General features: G+C 34.7%; 2 protein-coding genes, 1 long non-coding RNA gene and 1 pseudogene across 3 annotated transcripts; 3 read left to right on the forward strand and 1 right to left on the reverse strand.

Moving 5' to 3' along the window:
* Positions 1–1,749: 1,749 nt before the first annotated feature.
* Positions 1,750–3,997, forward strand: LOC133860350 (sugar transport protein 13-like). The gene is made up of 4 exons (XM_062295977.1): positions 1,750–1,876; positions 2,737–2,848; positions 3,074–3,287; positions 3,869–3,997. Exons 1-4 carry the CDS (start codon positions 1,750–1,752, stop codon positions 3,995–3,997), a joined length of 582 nt encoding a protein of 193 aa, XP_062151961.1.
* A 2,827-nt stretch (positions 3,998–6,824) lies between these two features.
* On the forward strand, positions 6,825–12,789 carry LOC133882281 (sugar transport protein MST4-like). The gene is made up of 5 exons (XM_062321412.1): positions 6,825–7,057; positions 8,063–8,382; positions 9,369–9,493; positions 10,704–11,656; positions 12,251–12,789. Exons 1-5 carry the CDS (start codon positions 6,922–6,924, stop codon positions 12,322–12,324), a joined length of 1,608 nt encoding a protein of 535 aa, XP_062177396.1. The 5' UTR covers positions 6,825–6,921; the 3' UTR covers positions 12,325–12,789.
* A 648-nt stretch (positions 12,790–13,437) lies between these two features.
* On the reverse strand, positions 13,438–16,075 carry LOC133863021 (uncharacterized). The gene is made up of 3 exons (XR_009899348.1): positions 15,817–16,075; positions 15,674–15,738; positions 13,438–13,785 (listed from the first exon to the last, which is right to left on the reverse strand). It is a non-coding gene; the product is annotated as an uncharacterized LOC133863021 (long non-coding RNA).
* Positions 16,076–16,717: 642 nt separating this feature from the next.
* On the forward strand, positions 16,718–18,052 carry LOC133860357 (sugar transport protein 13-like; annotated as a pseudogene).
* Positions 18,053–18,080: the final 28 nt, after the last annotated feature.

An 18,080-nucleotide genomic window follows, 5' to 3' on the forward strand; every position in this document is an offset into this window, starting at 1 on the left:
CTGATTTTTATTTCCAACAATTTTTTTATGAGAATCAACATATGCACCATTAAAGGATTCATTGCATGTTCTAGTTGGGCCTGTTACTAGAGCAAAATTTAAGAAGATCAAATAAACACTTAATGGGTCGATTCAAGAGATTTGAGGTGATTCTAAAACGGGGCATTCCAAGCTTAGCCCAAAGGAAGATGAAGACGTAATGAATTTAATATGAGCTATTGATGGGGCTGATCTTATTTAATTGGGCGTGGATTAATGGCTATAATTTCCTTATAAATTGCGTGGATTAATTGCTGATTATGCCTTGATTGGGCGTGGAATTAGAAGGAGAAGGTGGCTAATTACTTCCTAATTTCAGACCAATTAATTGGCTAATTGACTTGCCTATTTCATACTAATTAATTGACTGATTGACTTGCTTATTATTAGTGCTAAATTTTAGGCTTCTATGTTTTTAGTCATTTTTTTTTTTTAATTTTTAATTTTTTTTTTTTATCTATTATTTTATTTTCGAAATACGTTAGTTTCTTTTTCCTTAAAGTGGGCGTGTAGGGCTGAAAATGTTATAAATAGCATACACTCATTGTAATGAAGTATCATTGAATCGAAAATGTAAGGTTTGTTTTCTTTTATTGCTTCTTCAGAGAACTTGTGAACTTATCAAGAATTCTTCCTTGTGGCGTTCAAATTGTATACCTTCGGTTTGTGATTCAATTATATATAATAATTGGGTTGGGGTTTGTTACTTTCTACTTTTGGTTCGCGTTTCATTTATAAACGTTGGGTTGAGGTTTTCTATCAAAAATTTGAATTTTAGTTTTCTTGGGCAAATATTCTAATATTGTTTGTTGGGTCTTAAAGCGTGTTAGTTGAGGTTCACATCATACTTAATTTATTAGACTGGTTTATAGCTAATTGCTACAAATTGGTTTGTAGCTATTTTTGTCCAATAATACAGAGATATTTAATACAAATTAAGGAAAGATCAACATTCCTTTGGTCAATGAGGTATGGCTTTTTATCAAATCACTTTCCAAAGTTATCAATTTACTTTTTAAGATTAGAACCGTTATCAAATAGATCATTTTGTCCACATTCACTTAAATTTTTAAGGTGCTGCCATACATATATAAAATTATATAAAAAGGAAAAGGAAAGAAAAACAAATATTTTGGGGGTGGTCGGTTTACTCCTAAACATTTTGATTTTGATTTTTGATTTTTGATTTTTGATTTTTGATTTTTGATTTTTGATTTTTGATTTTTGATTTTTGATTTTTGATTTTTTGATTTTTTTAATTTTTTTGATTTTTGATTTTTTGATTTTTTTGATTTTTGATTTTTATCTTCACCATTTTGCTTTAATTTTGGGCAGAGACTTTCCGCTTGCATATAATCTTTTTTGTTTTCTCATTGTCCATATTTTCGTCATGCTTCTTAAAGCTAAGCCACCAATTTATCCAAATCGATCAGAGAAAAACTTCTTAAAACTAAAGTTATAAGCGTTGACTAGCCAGCCGACAACTAATTAAGAACACAGCCCATCGAAATAGCCACGTGGAAAGATCCTGGCCGTGTTGCCCACTAACATGATCGAAACAATATAATCCAATTACACCTCGTGTTCGCCCTTAGTCCCACTTGTATCATCCCAAAAAGAGTCGTCCCTTCGTATTCTCCCTGTGCATATATACATTACGAGGAGACTTTCGTACGTAAGAGATATCAGAGAGCTTTTGATATAACAATCATGCCTGCGCGAGGCTTCTCCGGTCCTCCGGGTGGAGGCACTGAATTCGAGGCCAAGATCACGCCATTTTCATGCATTATGGCCGCCACGGGAGGCCTCATGTTCAGTTACGACGTCGGTGTTTCAGGTACGTACGTGGTTAATAAATCTCTTACATCATCTTCGATCACCTCTCTCTTTCTTTGCATTTAATCGTTTCTTAATTATAATGATCTTTCTCTAAAGTTTTAACGTAGATGTTAATATATATGTTTTCTGAAGAGATTTATGTTCTTCAAAGAATCGAAGGATAACGATTTTAGTTATGAATTACATTCTGGAATCAATAGAGGGTCATCAACGAAAAATAATAGAAAGAAAAATATAGAGAAAGAAAAAGTGAAAAATTGGCTTCCTCCCGCAAAATTTACGGACCCTCTTGCTTTTCTTTTGGCTTGAGCCTTTTTCGGTTACATGTAATTTTTTCTTCGTCTTATTGTTCATATATATATATATATATATATATATATATATATATATATAAATATTTGCTTTATAATAAACACACCAACTTATCTAATTATCTAAATTGATCATAAAAGAAAAAACTCGTTAGAATTATAGTTATAACCGGCTGACTATCCAGAATCCAGCCATCAAATTAATAAAGAACACCGGTACCCTCTCCATTGTTGTAAAAGTGCAAGATTTGCGCTTGGTTTTCATTAAGTAGATAAGGGTACTTTAGGGACTTTATCTTAGCTAGACAGCCTAGACTGCCATCACCAAGGCCGTCGACCTGATTGTTCTTGGTTTTCAAGCACAGCACGATGACCAATACAGTCCAATAGCATCTCGTACGTTGTAACCGAATCTGCACCGTGCACGTACCTAATTTTCAATTATTAGTTTAAAAAAATTACGTTTCTACGTACGTACCCATGCCACTATGCATTATTTCTCATGTTTGTCCTTCCACTAATGTTCGTGAATTTTGATTTGATGCAGGTGGTGTTACATCCATACCCTCCTTCTTGAAGAAATTTTTTCCCGTTGTTTACCGGAGGACTCTGCAGAATGCAAATCTTGACAGCAATTACTGCAAATACGATAATCAAGGTCTTCAATCAGGGATGGAGGGAAGGGGGGGCATGCCCCACAATTTCATAAAAAAAAAAAATAATAAAAAAAAAAAAAAAATAAATTTATAAGGTGGGAAAAACAAAAATTTCTAAAAAATTAAAAAATATAAGTTAAAAAAAAAAAATTTAGTCTACTGGCCTTTACCAAAAAAAATTTTTTGGTCACTAGTGCATGCTCATAAAAACTTCTGGCTCCGTCACTATCTTCAATTGTTCACATCATCACTGTACCTCGCCGGTTTAACCTCAACATTCTTCGCATCCTACATGACCAGGAAGCTAGGTTGGAAGCCAACCATGTTGATCGCCGGAGTTTTCTTCCTGTGCGGGACCGTCCTTAATGCCGCAGCGCAAGACCTTGCCATGCTCATTATTGGTAGGATCTTGCTTGGATGTGGAGTCGGTTTTGCTAATCAGGTTCGTTAATTAATTTTTTCAAAGCTATTTACATTTATGAAATATGGTATGAGTCACCGTGATACAGCTTGCTAGTTATATATGAGTCAAAAAATAAAAAATAAAATAAAAAATGTCGAGGAAAAGAAATTAACCACGAAGAAGTCTTAATCATCCACAAGTGTTAATTTCTAACCCCTTGTTTTGCTTTTTATTTATATATTCTTTAGCATATGAGGTTGTATACGTACGTGTGATATAGACTTCTTGATATCCTTGGAAGTTGGATCTATTTCTGGCTTTTAGAAAGTCGACTAATAAACTAAGGTTGTTTGAAAAGTCCTCGTTTCTACTTTAATGCAAGTGTGGAATGAAAAATGTTAGATTTACAACACCAATACAATAACTGCATAACAATTCCTTACGTAAGGGTAGGCTCCAGACATTGTAATGATGTAGTGCAAGAATCAAATTATGTAGGAAATAACGTGTTGCCTTAGACTCCTTTTTTTCTTCTTCCGACTTTTCTGTCTTTTGCTTGTGTGGCGTGCATTTTTTATTACTTTTTCTAATTAATAATATCAATGTGTATATGATGACAGGCTGTGCCACTGTTCCTTTCAGAGATTGCGCTCACAAGGATACGTGGAGGTTTGAACATTCTCTTTCAACTGAACATCACCATTGGCATTGTCCTCGCAAACCTCATCAATTACGGTACCAATAAGTAAGTCTCATTCTTACATTTTATATTCGTATATATTTTATATTCAGTACAAAACAAGAAGAAGCTAGAAATAAGTATCTTGGCCGGTGGTCCCAGATTTTTGAGGGTGAAACTCTTATTGGTAGGAAAAGTGTGTACATTATATATAATTGCTGACACGTACGTGCCTAGCTCTTTTTGATCACTTGGTAGTCAGTATTTGAAAAACAAACAAATAAAAAAAATAAAAAAGAAAAAAAGGAAAAGAATTTCAAGAGAAACAGTGATAGTGCTCTTTATTCTGTTCTAGATTCCAGTTATCTAGAAGTACAACTGATGATCACGTGTTCTAGGTGAAGTGTCACGTGTAAAACAAAGATCAAAAAGCGTAAGTTCAAAACTGATCACGCGCGCTACCAGTCTAATATCATCAGCATCCCATGTCCTAAAGAGCAATTATTTAATTTATAAGAGCACGTCACACTATCAGATTTTGTATGCTCAACCGCCGGGCTACGATTTTTTTACAAAAAAAGAAAAAAAGAGCCCTTAATATTTCAAGAGTATGTTTGGCCATGCTATTTTGAGTGTGTTCTTAATAAAAAATTTACGGAATATTATTTCCTCCCTTAGTTCACATGTATTTATAGAATAAGATATATATCCTAGTTAATTTGACATATACAACATAAGAAACCTTATTCAACTAACTGCATAAACTTGATCTTCAACACTTAACCATTTTTTTAAAATCAAGTTTTATTTTTTATTAATTGCATTTTGAAACCCTTAAACCAAATACGTACCCTAATCATTTTTCAATCAACTGGCTAACATAATGCCCCTGGTTAAAAAAAGAAAAAGTAAGAGCATCTTTGTATTATATTCAATTATACACGTGTTGAATTTTGGGTGGGATCATCAATTATACGAGCATAATTAGGGGTCCTCTTTAATTATGTCTGAAATTTTGGTGGAGCACTAATCCTCCTTTTAATTAGAATTTGGTTGGGTTTAAATTAAACCATGTAATAAGCAGGTAGAGTATGATGGGAAATTTGAATCGTATGAGCACATGAAGATCATATCCCATTATTTTTTGAGATTTTCTAAGGCACGTACGTACATCAAAAGGTGGGGGGAACCTTTCTTTGATTATAGCGATGGGTTAATTAAAAGTAGCAGCATGTGGTTGGACCCGATCGACCACCAATAATACATTAAGAGTGTCGGTGTACAAACGTGAACTTGTACTTCACTACATCACCCATATTCTTTTATTCATTTTATTGCTTAAGGTGTGCTGTAACAATTGAGGATGTGGACCTACGGATTGGTGAAATTCTAGCTTAATTTGTATACTATATATCTTCTCACATATAATTATTTCTTTTCCTTATCGACAAATTCCTTCTTTGGAAATATATCCATTCATTTTATGTTATTTTCCCAAAAATAATAGTTGCCAACTTCACGATAGATTTTTAGAAAGGTAATACGGGACAGAAATTTGTTATAAACTGGTTTGAATCAATTAGTTATAAATCAGTCTAGTGAAGTGACATGTGTCTCTTAGCATGTGAGAAACACATGTTTTTTTAATAGTATATATGTGCTTTTTACATTTTTTTTAAAAACATTAATAAGAAAACACGTACTTCTCACATTCTTTAGAAACATGTCACTTTATTAAACTATTAGACTGATTTATAGCTAATTTTTGTCCAATAAAATACAAAGATATTTAATACAAATTAGGGAAATATCGGTGCTCCATTGGTTAATGAGGTATGATTTTTTATCAAATCACTTTCAAAAGTTATCAACTTACTTATTAAAATTAGAACCGTTATCAAATAGATCATTTCGTCTACATTATCTTAAATTTTTAAGGTGCTGCCAGCCTGCCACATCAGAAGACAACACGTGTCTCGTTTAATACATATATAAAATTCTATAAAATAGAAAAGAAAAGAAAAGAGAAACAAATCTTTTGGGAATAGTTGGTCTACTCCTAAGAAATTCGATTTCTTTTTTCTTCTTTTATATTTATAATTTCATGTTTTATATATTTATATTAAATGGGAAATATATGTCGTCTTTTAATTAGGTATGACGTGATAGTACTGTAAAAAAAATATAATAATAAAAATTAATAGAAGCAAGATGAATAACGTAATAGGATAATTAATAACTTACAATGGATGTAGCATTTGTACACGCCATATGGAAGTCACCCTGCTTCAATTTGATTATAATTGGCTTATCTAAACAGCCTTTAATACGAGAAATTAAGCAGGTCATACAGCTCGATCTGATCATGCACGTACATCAATATATATATATATATATATATATATATATATATATATATATATATATATATATATATATATCATCAAAATTGAAATCCTTCAAAAAAGAAAAGAAAAGAAAAGAAAAAAACAAGATACCTTGCTTTTAAACTGGATTTATCTTTACCATTTTGCTTTGACTTTGGGCAGAGACTTTCCGCTTACATATAATCTTTTTAATTTGTTTACTCATTAATTGTCCACATTTTCGTCGTGCTTCTAAAGCCACCAGTTTATCCAAATCGATCAGAGGAAAACTTCTTAAAACTAAAGTTATAAGCGTTGACTAGCCATCCGACCACTAATTAAGAACACAGCCCATCGAAATAGCCACGTGGAAAGATCCTGGCCGTGGTGCCCACTAACATGAAACAATATCATCCAATTACACCTCGTGCACTCCCTCTCCCACTTGTGTGTGAACTCCAAAAACCCTCCTCTCCATTGCGTATATAAGCACGCCCCTCCGGTCCTCATAATCAACACATATCATCCAAAAGGAGTCCCTTCTTCTTCTTCTTCTTCATCTCCTTGTGCATACATTACGAGGAGACTTTCGTAAGAGATATCAGAGAGAGCTTTTGATATAACAATCATGCCTGCGGGAGGCTTCTCCGGTCCTAAGGGTGGAGGCACTGAATTCGAGGCCAAGATCACGCCCATCGTCATCATTTCATGCATTATGGCCGCCACGGGAGGCCTCATGTTCGGTTACGACGTCGGTGTTTCAGGTGCGTACGGGGTTAATTAATAAATCTCTTAGATCGATCATCTTCACCTCCCTCTTTAATTCTTTGCATTTAATCGCTTCTTAATTATAATGATCTTTCTCTAAAGTTTTAACGTAGATGTTAAAATGTTTTCTGAAGAGATTTATGTTCTTCAAAGAATCAAAGGATAACGATTTTAGTTATGAATTGCTCAGCTCGCGTTCTGGAATCAATAGAGGGTCATCAAGTTTGGTGAACGTACTACTTAACTAAAAATAATAGAAAGGAAAACCTTTTGTTAAAAGGGTAATCTTTCAGGGTTGAATCTGTAAAATACAGAGAAAGAAAAAGTGAAAAATTGCTTCCTCCCGCTAAAGTGGGAGTGGATTTGCTCCCATAGGACAAGATTACCCTTTTGCTTTTCTTTAATTTGGCTTGAGCCTTTTTCGGTAACATGCAATTTTGTTCAAATATAAATATTTGCTTTATAATTAACACACCGACTTATCTAATTATCTAAACTGATCATAAAAGAAAAAGAGTAATGCTACACATCATCCTCTTGTCCTCCTTTTGTCACCTCAAAATTGATGTGGCTCTTAAAATCACCATTGAATTTTTGATATATCACTCTTGGATTTTGATCCAATGGTAATTTTAAGAGCCACATCAATTTTGGGGTGATAAAAAGAGGACAAGGGGATGATGTGTAGCATTACTCAAAGAAAAAACTTGTTAGAATTATAGTTAGAACAGGCCAGCCATCAAATAAAGAACCGGCCGGTACCCTCTCCAATATTTTTGTAAAAGGGCAAGATTTGCGCTTGGTTTTCATTCAGTAGAGAAGGGTACTTTAGGGACTTTTGTCTTAGCTAGACTGCCATCATCAAGGCCGTTGACCTGATTGTTCTTGGTTTGGTTTTCAAATACAGCATGATGGCCAATGGCATCTCGTTGTAACGGAATCTGAGCCGTGCAGTAATGTTAGTCCTTCCACTAATGTTAGTGAATTTTGATTTGATGCAGGTGGTGTTACATCCATGCCCTCCTTCCTGAAGAAATTTTTCCCGGTTGTTTACCGGAAGACTAAGAATGAAATTGACAGCAATTACTGCAAATACGATAATCAAGGTCTTCAATTGTTCACATCATCGCTGTACCTCGCCGGTTTAACCTCAACATTCGTCGCGTCCTTCACGACCAGAAAGCTAGGCCGGAAGCCAACCATGTTGATCGCCGGAGTTTTCTTCCTGTGCGGGACCGTCCTTAATGCCGCGGCGCAAGACCTTGCCATGCTCATTATTGGTAGGATCTTGCTTGGATGTGGAGTCGGTTTTGCTAATCAGGTTCGTTAATTATTTTTTTCAATGCTATTTACATTTATGAAATATAGTATGAGTCACCGTGATAGAGCTTGCTAGTTATATATGAGTCAAAAAATAAAAAATAAAATAAAAAATGTCAAGGAAAAGAAATTAACCAAGAAGAAGTCTTAATCATCCACAAGTGTTAATTTCTAACCCCTTGTTTTGCTTTTTATTTAGGGTTAAATACATATTTGCCCCATGTGCTTTACGACCTTTATTTTTTGCCTCATCAGTTTCACTTTTTATCAAATTTGGTACCTGTGGTATATGAAAAGACGGAAATGGTACCTCCGTCTGATTTCCTGTCCAAAACAAACGTCCACCCACGGCATTTTCTGTCATGTCGTTGTCTGGATGTTGTTGGAAACGATGTGTAAAGAATTGGGTTCTGGGCTTCAAATTTTTAGGTACCCAATGACGTGGGTGGACGTTAGTTTTGGACGGGAAATCAGACGGAGGTACCATTTTCGTCTTTTCATATACCAAAGGTGCCAAATTTGATAAAAAGTGAAACTAAGGGGGTAAAAAATAAAGGTCATAAAGCACCGGGGGCAAATATATATTTAACCCTTTTATTTATATATTTTTTAGCATATGAGGTTGTATACATACGTGTGATATAGACTTCTTGATATCCTTGGAAGTTGGATCTATTTCTAGCTTTTAGAAAGTCAGACCAATAAACCAAAGTTGTTTTGAAAAGTCCTCGTTTCTACTTTTTATGCATGTGTGGAATGAAAAATGTTAAATTTACAACACCAATATAATAATTACACAATAACCCCGCACATAAGGATGGATTACATACATTGTGATGGTGTAGTGTAAGAATCAAATCATGTGAAAAATAACATGATGCGTTGGACACCTTTTTTCTTCTTCCGACTTTGTTGTCTTTTGCTTGTGCGGCATGCATTTTTTATTACTTTTTCTAATTAAGAATATCAATGTATATATGACGACAGGCGGTGCCACTGTTCCTTTCGGAGATTGCGCCCACAAGGATACGCGGAGGTTTGAACATTCTCTTTCAACTGAACATCACCATTGGCATTCTCCTCGCAAACCTCATCAATTACGGTACCAATAAGTAAGTCTCATTCTTACATTTTATATTCGTATATATTTTATATTCAGTACAAAACAAGAAGAAGCTAGAAATAAGTATCTTGGCCAGTGGTCCCAGAGCTTGTTTGATAAATCATCCACAAAATTTTCATTTTCATTTTACTTCTCCCAAAAATATCAAATCAAAAACATTCTTATTTTTTTACACTTTTTACATCACATCAATAATTTTTTATTATTATTCAACCAAAAAAACCCACTACAAAACAAAACTTTTTCACTTTTCTATAAAACATTCTCAAATTTTCTATCACATCAATCATTTCTTACTACTATTCAAATAAATATTCCAATTCATAATTACTTACCAAACAAGCCCCGAAGATTTTGAGGGTGAAACTCTTATTGGTAGGAAAAGTGTACATTATATATATAATTGCTGACACGTTCGTGCCCCGCTCTTTTTGATCACTTGGTAGTCAGTATTTGAAAAACAAACAAGTCTATCTATAAAAAAAAAAAAAAAAAAAAAAACAAACAAATCTGTTCATATTTGAAGGTTATTTTGACTTATCTTCCTGGGTCTCCTCGCCAAAAGAATTCCTTTGACCATCGATGTTGACGATTCGCCTGCAAAATTTCAAATGCCTTGTAGTTAATAAATGGATTGCCAACTTAAATAATAATAAATTAGTTGCCCACTTGTTAATAGACATTTGTTGTTTTGAACCCGGATATTCGGGTAAAGGGGCCACCTGGATTTGTAGTGTTCTAACTTCCTAGCCGGCGTTTATTGTCCATAATTGTATGCAAATTGAGTAATAATTTATTGTCATCTTTTTATACAATTTTTTACCACTTTGTTTATGTAGCAAGATGGTCTCCTACTACTTTTTGAGTTTTAAAAATAAAATAAAGTGGAAAACCACCTTGTCACATGGACAAGGTAGTGAAAAATTGTATAAAAAGATGGTAACAAATACACATATTGCTAAATTATATGGTAATGATATTACTTTTTTTCTTTTTATATGCTTTTAATAGAGGCTGATTTTTTTTATTATGTTATTTTAGTTATATTACAATTCAGTCTATTAAATAATATTATTCTTCACTACAAATATATTATTTTGAGACCTCTGCTTGGAGGGAATATTAATAGTGATTTTAGTATGTTCTGTCCTAAGTGGTGGCTTTTGTTGCTAACCAGAATTAATATGATACAACTGCAGAATCACAGGGGGATGGGGTTGGAGGCTGTCATTGGGTTTGGCTGGCATTCCTGCAGGTCTCCTAACCTTGGGGGCTATCTTTGTGGTGGAAACTCCCAACAGTCTGATAGAGCGTGGTCGCTTGGAAGAAGGAAAGTCTGTGCTTAGAAGGATTCGAGGCACTGACAATATTGAACCCGAGTTTTTGGAGCTTGTTGAGGCTAGTCGTGTGGCTAAAGAAGTGAAGCACCCCTTCAGGAATCTCCTCAAGCGGAGGAATCGCCCCCAGCTCATCATTGCAGTAGCCTTGCAGATCTTCCAGCAATTCACCGGCATCAATGCAATCATGTTTTACGCTCCCGTTCTGTTTAACACCTTGGGATTTGGGAATGATGCTGCCCTTTACTCAGCCGTTATAACTGGAGCTGTTAATGTCGTCTCCACCGGTGTATCCATCTACTCAGTCGACAAATTGGGTCGTCGCATTCTCTTATTGGAAGCTGGCATCCAAATGTTCCTTGCTCAAGTGGCGATCGCAATCATTCTAGGACTTAAGCTTAAAGACAACCCTGCTGAGAGTACCCTTCCCAAAGGTCTTGCAATCCTGGTAGTTGTCTTTGTGTGCATGTTTGTGTCATCCTTTGCATGGTCTTGGGGACCTCTCGGGTGGCTGATCCCAAGTGAGACATTCCCGCTGGAGACTCGCTCGGCAGGGCAGAGTGTGACCGTGTGTGTCAACTTGCTCTTTACTTTTGTTATAGCGCAGGCATTCCTCTCTATGCTCTGCCATTTCAAGTATGGCATATTCCTTTTCTTCTCCGGCTGGGTTTTCATCATGTCAGTCTTCGTGTTGTTTCTGCTCCCGGAGACCAAAAATATCCCTATTGAAGAGATGACAGAGAGGGTGTGGAAGCAGCACTGGCTTTGGAAGAGATTTATGGATGACCACGAAGGCGGAGGAGCTGTTTTCAACGGTACTCATGATGAAAAGAAAATTGGGCACACGAATGGATTTGATCCTTCTTCTCAGTCTTAATTTTTTTTTTTTTTTTTAATTAAAAAAAAAAAAAAAAGAAAAAAAGTTGTAAGCTTGATGAGAAATTCTAGGAACTCCAAATGCTTTCCAAAGAGATGGTTCTAAACTGACGTGGATGCTGACGTGGTTTAGCCACGTTGGATTTTATGAAAAAAAAAAAATTTATGCTGGGATTTCAACTTTTTACTGACAATTGAAAAAATGATAGAAAATCGTAGCAACAAGAAAAGTGCGTCTCTCTCTCTCTTCTCCATTTTTCATCTTTTCTCCTTCGTTTTTCTCCATTTTTGGTCTGTAGCCTCCCTCCTGTGAGCTTTTTTTTTTTTTTTTGCTCATCAAAGCTCTTTTCAGAACAAACCTTGCTGCCCACCTGGCCATTTTAAGGCAGCACCTCCATTTCTTTTTTTTTTTCTTTTTTTTTTTTGGGATTAATACCTCCATTTCTATTTAACCATATTTTTCCCATTTTCTAAACTTGGTAGAAAACTGAAACTCTCTTTTATTTTCTGATAAAAATGTGGGTTCTTTGTAGGTCTCTCTCCAGGTCTCCATTTTCGGCACTCTGTCCATGTTCTCTTTCTCTCTCTGTCTCTCTGTGAGTCGTAATAATCAGCTGGAAATTTCTTCTGTACGGTGGTGCAGTGGTAATCCGTTGGGCATCTCCTCCATGCTGTGGTAATCAACTCCCTAGACAAGTGCAGCACGATGCAACATCCTTTACACTATTTGGGAGGATGATGTACAGTTATTTGATACAATGATGTTTGCTAATTTTACCATCTCTTGTAATCTTTTCCCCTGGAATAGATAGTGGCGTTCTTAGCTATGTGTTGCAAAAATTTACTCTTACAAGCTCGGTTTGGGTGAAATTTGTGATTGATTTCTCTTGGATGAAATGTATTATGTACTTTTTGCAACATTTGTTCAAGAAAAATAGAGCTTAGGGGCCTTTTCAGCTGAGAGGAAGATGAGAGTGAAGCTTGAAGGAGGATAAATGTGTTCTGACTTCCTCTATCTATGTTGATTTGTGCTATGTGCTGCAATGAGCAAGATCTTGATATTTTTTCTTGATTACTTGTTTTTGATGTTCTAAACCAAAAAAAAAAAAAAATGCCAAAATATAAGTACCAATATACAAACTCTTAATTTTATGGTACATGCAAATAACTAATCAAGATTTTGCATTTTACTTTTTACTGAATCTGAATGACATTGGTTTTGCAGTCCAAAGGGCAACTTCCACTTTAGTAAAATTGGTTCTGATTTTGTAGTAATATGTTGGTATTGGGGAGGTTGCGGTGGTGGAAAGATAGAAGACTTGAAGTTATGGTACTTTGTAATTTGTATTCTTATTTTGATGGGCTGCGTTTATTGAAGGCTTCATATTTGTATTCATTCGTCTAATTTTATTTTGTTCTTTTGTTTTTTTGGTGTATGTAGTCGTAGATACTTGTGATCCCCCCAAGTTGATTTCATACGACTTAATTGTATTTTAGAATTGAAAAAATGACAAAAGATTCGAAATCAACATTTTGTTTAAATTATTGTAAGTTGTTGGACTAATTACGAATATCAATGTATGACGACAGGTGTGACGACCCTTTTTTTTTTTTTTTTTTTTATACAACATTTACATAAACATTAATCTCTTAAAATATAAACGAGTCATCATAGTGGCACGACGATATGTCGTAAAGCCAACATACGATACATACTCCATAATATATACCTGATAATCAGAGTAACACACCTAATAACATTTATGCAGCGGAAAACATAATTTGAACAGCAGAAGTCACATCTATAAACATAAACTGATATTTACGCAAAAAGAGTCATTATGTCTATCTGTTTAAGGCTTATCCAAATAATAATTGCATCAAAAAATGGCTTTACAAATAATATGTGACTCAAGCGTCACAAGACATATACCAAACCTATAAAATAAAGGACGCCCATAGTCCCACAAATATGACTATCGCGGCGAACTTCGGTTATAATATCCCAAGTTCACTTCTACAACACCATCAACTACGACCGGAATACCTGCAACCAAAAGAACATCATCTATACGGTTGTGGGGGTTTGCCACATCCGTATAGGTGGAATTATGAGCCCACTGTCTTAGTATAAATAAATACACTAAGACCTCAGAGGTATACTATTTACTGAGTTTTCGCAAAGAACCAACTTTTCTTTTTCTAGTCATGTGTACACTATAACAGCTACCAATTTTATAAACTTTTGTTTGAAACCCTCATAGTTGATATAGCAAACACCGACTAATAGAAAACATTTAAACATACTAGGCAACTAAGATTATACGTAGAAGATTCGTTATAGGAAACAATGGCATTTAAATCATGCAATCATTCGATAGAAATATACATAAGTTCTTTTCCATTGAGATTCTTATGCATACTAATATGTCTAGCAAAACTACTCATAGTATAAAAACATTACTCATGAAAACAATGCTATACATGCTCATGTAAGTTTCTGTTGTATTAATTCCTATAGGGCGTAGGTTCCCTAATACTAGTTCATGCGTATGTTCCTATGAGGCGTATATCCCCCCAATACTAGTTCATGTGTACGTTCGTATGGGGCGTTGGTCCCCCAATAGTTCATGCATGTGTTCGTATGGGGCGTATGTCCCCCACTAATTCATGCGTTCGGGGCGTAGGTCCCCCACTAGTTCATGCGTTTGGGGCATAAGTCCCCCCACTAGTTCATGCCTATGGGGCGTAGGTCCCCCTATAGTTTGTTTCTGCGTACATGTTTCATGCTCAATGCTTACGCTTAAATACTATACATTTAATTTCATAATCATGACTTTAACACATGCTTTCTTTATAAAACATAAATAGTCCAACATGTCATTTCTTAAACAATTTGCATAACTTAAATCTCCAACTTATACTCGCTCTAAAATCACATATCATATTCATATTTCAAAACATCATCATAATTTCAATATACTCAAAAGTACTCAAATCATCCAAAACATATCATAATCAACATACAGTTAGTTCAGGTTTGTAAAGCAATATACATTTTGCAATTCATCATATATGAAAATAATACTTCTCAGTGAGTAGAATACTCACCTTGGCTGCGCGGATATTAAGCACTAGGTCTCCTAGACACAACTTTGCCATGTATCACTATGGAATAATACATTGCACTATTTAACACTTTAAATAATTAACACCCTAATTAGCACTTGAATCGTTCAAGGCTAAACTGTTGGAAAACCTATAATATTTTTTTTAAGGGTTCTAAACGTCTACCCATAAATCCTATACACGAACTAAAACTCAAATAAATTAACCCAAAGTATTTACTTGAGGTTAGACATTAAAATCACCATTTAAATATTTACTCATAAGATTAACACTAATCCCATAATTAATTTCACTAACCCATAAATTATTTTCACTAACACTTTTATAATAATATTAGCCCTAAAATTATATTCATTAATCTCTAGATTATTGATCACTAACATTTTCTCAATAATATTAACCCACAAATTATATTCATTAACCTTTTACATAAAACACTACCGTATTTAAAATAACATTAACCCATAAGAAAATCTTAGGGTTAACTTCGCAAATATTATTTAAACTAAATACCTATAATTATTTATCTTTACTAACATTATAACATAACCCATAAATACTTATTTTTACAAAACTCATAACTAATTTGGGATTAATCATCACTATAACCATAATTAATCTACAAATTAACAATCTAGGTTTTAAACACTTAAAAATCTTAAATTAATTTAACCTATCAAATTAGGGTTTCTAAACTTTAAACCATAATTTATAAAACATTACCCCCAAACATAATATTATTAATCTAATAGCATTTACTAAGGGTTAATCACATAAAAACTCAATTAACATCAAATACCAAAAAGTTCGAATTTGAAGAAACTTACCAAAAATTCCACCAAATGTAAATCCAACACTTGGAGAGTGTTTAGCAAGCTCCTCACAACAAATCCTAAGAACATATAAAATCAAACTCATATATCTTTAAATTTAATCTAAAATCTCAAAAACCAAGAGTTTACGAAAATACCTCAAACCAATCGATAAAAATTTAGATCGGGCATCGTAGATACGTTATCAAAATTGAATTGAAGATCGAACCGTTAAATCTTCATAGATCAAAGTTTTTCATAGAAACACCTTTAGAGAACCTCACAATTTCCGGAATATTTGAGAAAAGCGGTTCACTGCCTCTTTTCTCAATATAAGGCGCCCAGCGCCATTTTTTTTTTTCGCATGAAGGGCCAGATGGCCCTTCGGCGCAGGTGTGCGCCTCACACCATGTTCAATATTCTTTCTTTTCTTTTTTTCTTTATTTTTTTTTTGTTTGATTCTCTCTTCTTCTTTTATACTTTGTCCATCTTTTTGTTTGACTTTCTTTTCTTCTTCTTTTTTTTTTTCGAATTCACGCCCACCTGTTTCTTCTTCTTATTTGATTTTTGTTTTCTTTTTCTTTTTCTTTTATTTTCTCTTCTTTACTTTTCTTATTTCATTCTTATTTAATTTTCTTTTTCTTTTCATTTTTCTTTTCTATTCTTTGGACCTAAAAACATTCTCTTGCCTTATTATTATTATTATTATTATTTATCAAATCTCAATTTTCTTTATTTAATCCCTTATTTCATTTATCTTATTTTCTATTTTATTATTTCTATTTCTTTTTTTGGCTTTCTTTTATTTAAACTTTAAAAATATCAACTTGCATTTTCTTTTCTTAGCTACCATTTATAAGTTTATAGGATAAAAATAAAACACTTTATTTTATTTTACTACATTAAATAGACTTATTTTTATTTAATCAAAATAAACCCATTTTATAAACTTTGGTCTTTAAAAACATTCTCTTACATTTTAAATACACCTAATTAAGTTTAATCAATTATTTACTCAAATTTATATCTTAATTATTAAATAATATCCCGGACATTACAACCGGCGATGCCACTGTTCCTTTAGGAGATTGCGCCCACAAGATACGTGGAGGTTTGAACATTCTCTTTCAACTGAACATCACCATTGGCATTCTCTTCGCCAACCTCCTAAATTACGGTACCAATAAGTAAGTCTCATTCTTACTCTTTAATCTTTACTTCATTTTATATTAAGTAGAAAACAAGAAGAAGAAAAAAGTGATTTGAGATGCCTGCTTGGAGAGAATAATTAGTGATTTTATTATGTTTTGCCCAAAGTGGTGGCTTTAATTTTGTTGCTAACCAGAATTGATCATATGATGCAACTGCAGAATCACAGGGGGATGGGGTTGGAGGCTGTCATTGGGTTTGGCCGGCATTCCTGCAGGTCTCCTAACCTTGGGGGCTATCTTTATGGTGGAAACTCCCAACAGTCTGATAGAGCGTGGTCGCTTGGAAGAAGGACAGTCTGTGCTTAGAAAGATTCAAGGTACTGACAATATTGAACCCGAGTTTTTGGAGCTTGTTGAGGCTAGTCGTGTAGCTAAAAAAGTGAAGCACCCCTTCAGGGATCTCCTCAAGCGGAGCAATCGCCCCTAGCTGCCAGCTCATCATTGCAGTAGCCTTGCAGATCTTCCAGCAATTCACCGGCATCAATGCAATCATGTTTTACGCTCCGGTTCTGTTTAACACCTTGGGATTTGAGAATGATGCTGCCCTTTACTCAGCTGTTATAACTGGAGCTATTAATGTCGTCTCCACCGGTGTAACCATCTACTCAGTCGACAATTGGGTCGTCGCATTCTCTTATTGGAAGCTGGCATCCAAATGTTCCTTGCTCAAGTGGCGATCGCAATCATTCTAGGACTTAAGCTTAAAGACGACCCTGCTGAGACTGAGAGTACCCTTCCCAAAGGTCTTGCAATCCTGGTAGTTGTCTTTGTGTGCATGTTTGTGTCATCCTTTGCATGGTCTTGGGGACCTCTCGGGTGGCTGATCCCAAGTGAGACATTCCAGCTGGAAACTCGCTCGGCAGGGCAGAGTGTGACCGTGTGTGTCAACTTGCTCTTCACTTTTGTTATAGCGCAGGCATTCCTCTCTATTCTCTGCCATTTCAAGTATGGCATCTTCCTTTTTTTCTCCAGCTGGGTTTTCATCATGTCATTCTTTGTGCTGTTTCTACTCCCGAAGACCAAAAATATCCCTATTGAAGAGATGATAGAGAGGGTGTGGAAGCAGCACTGGCTTTGGAAGAGATTTATGGATGACCACGAAGATGGAGGAGCTGTTTTCAATGGTACTGGTGAAAAGAAAATTGGGCACATGAATAGATTCGATGCTTCTTCTCGGCTATAAGCTATTTTTTGGGCCCATACATGTGGGC

The sequence above is a fragment of the Alnus glutinosa genome, chromosome 1 (genome assembly GCF_958979055.1).
Source record: "Alnus glutinosa chromosome 1, dhAlnGlut1.1, whole genome shotgun sequence".
Lineage (NCBI taxonomy): Eukaryota > Viridiplantae > Streptophyta > Magnoliopsida > Fagales > Betulaceae > Alnus > Alnus glutinosa.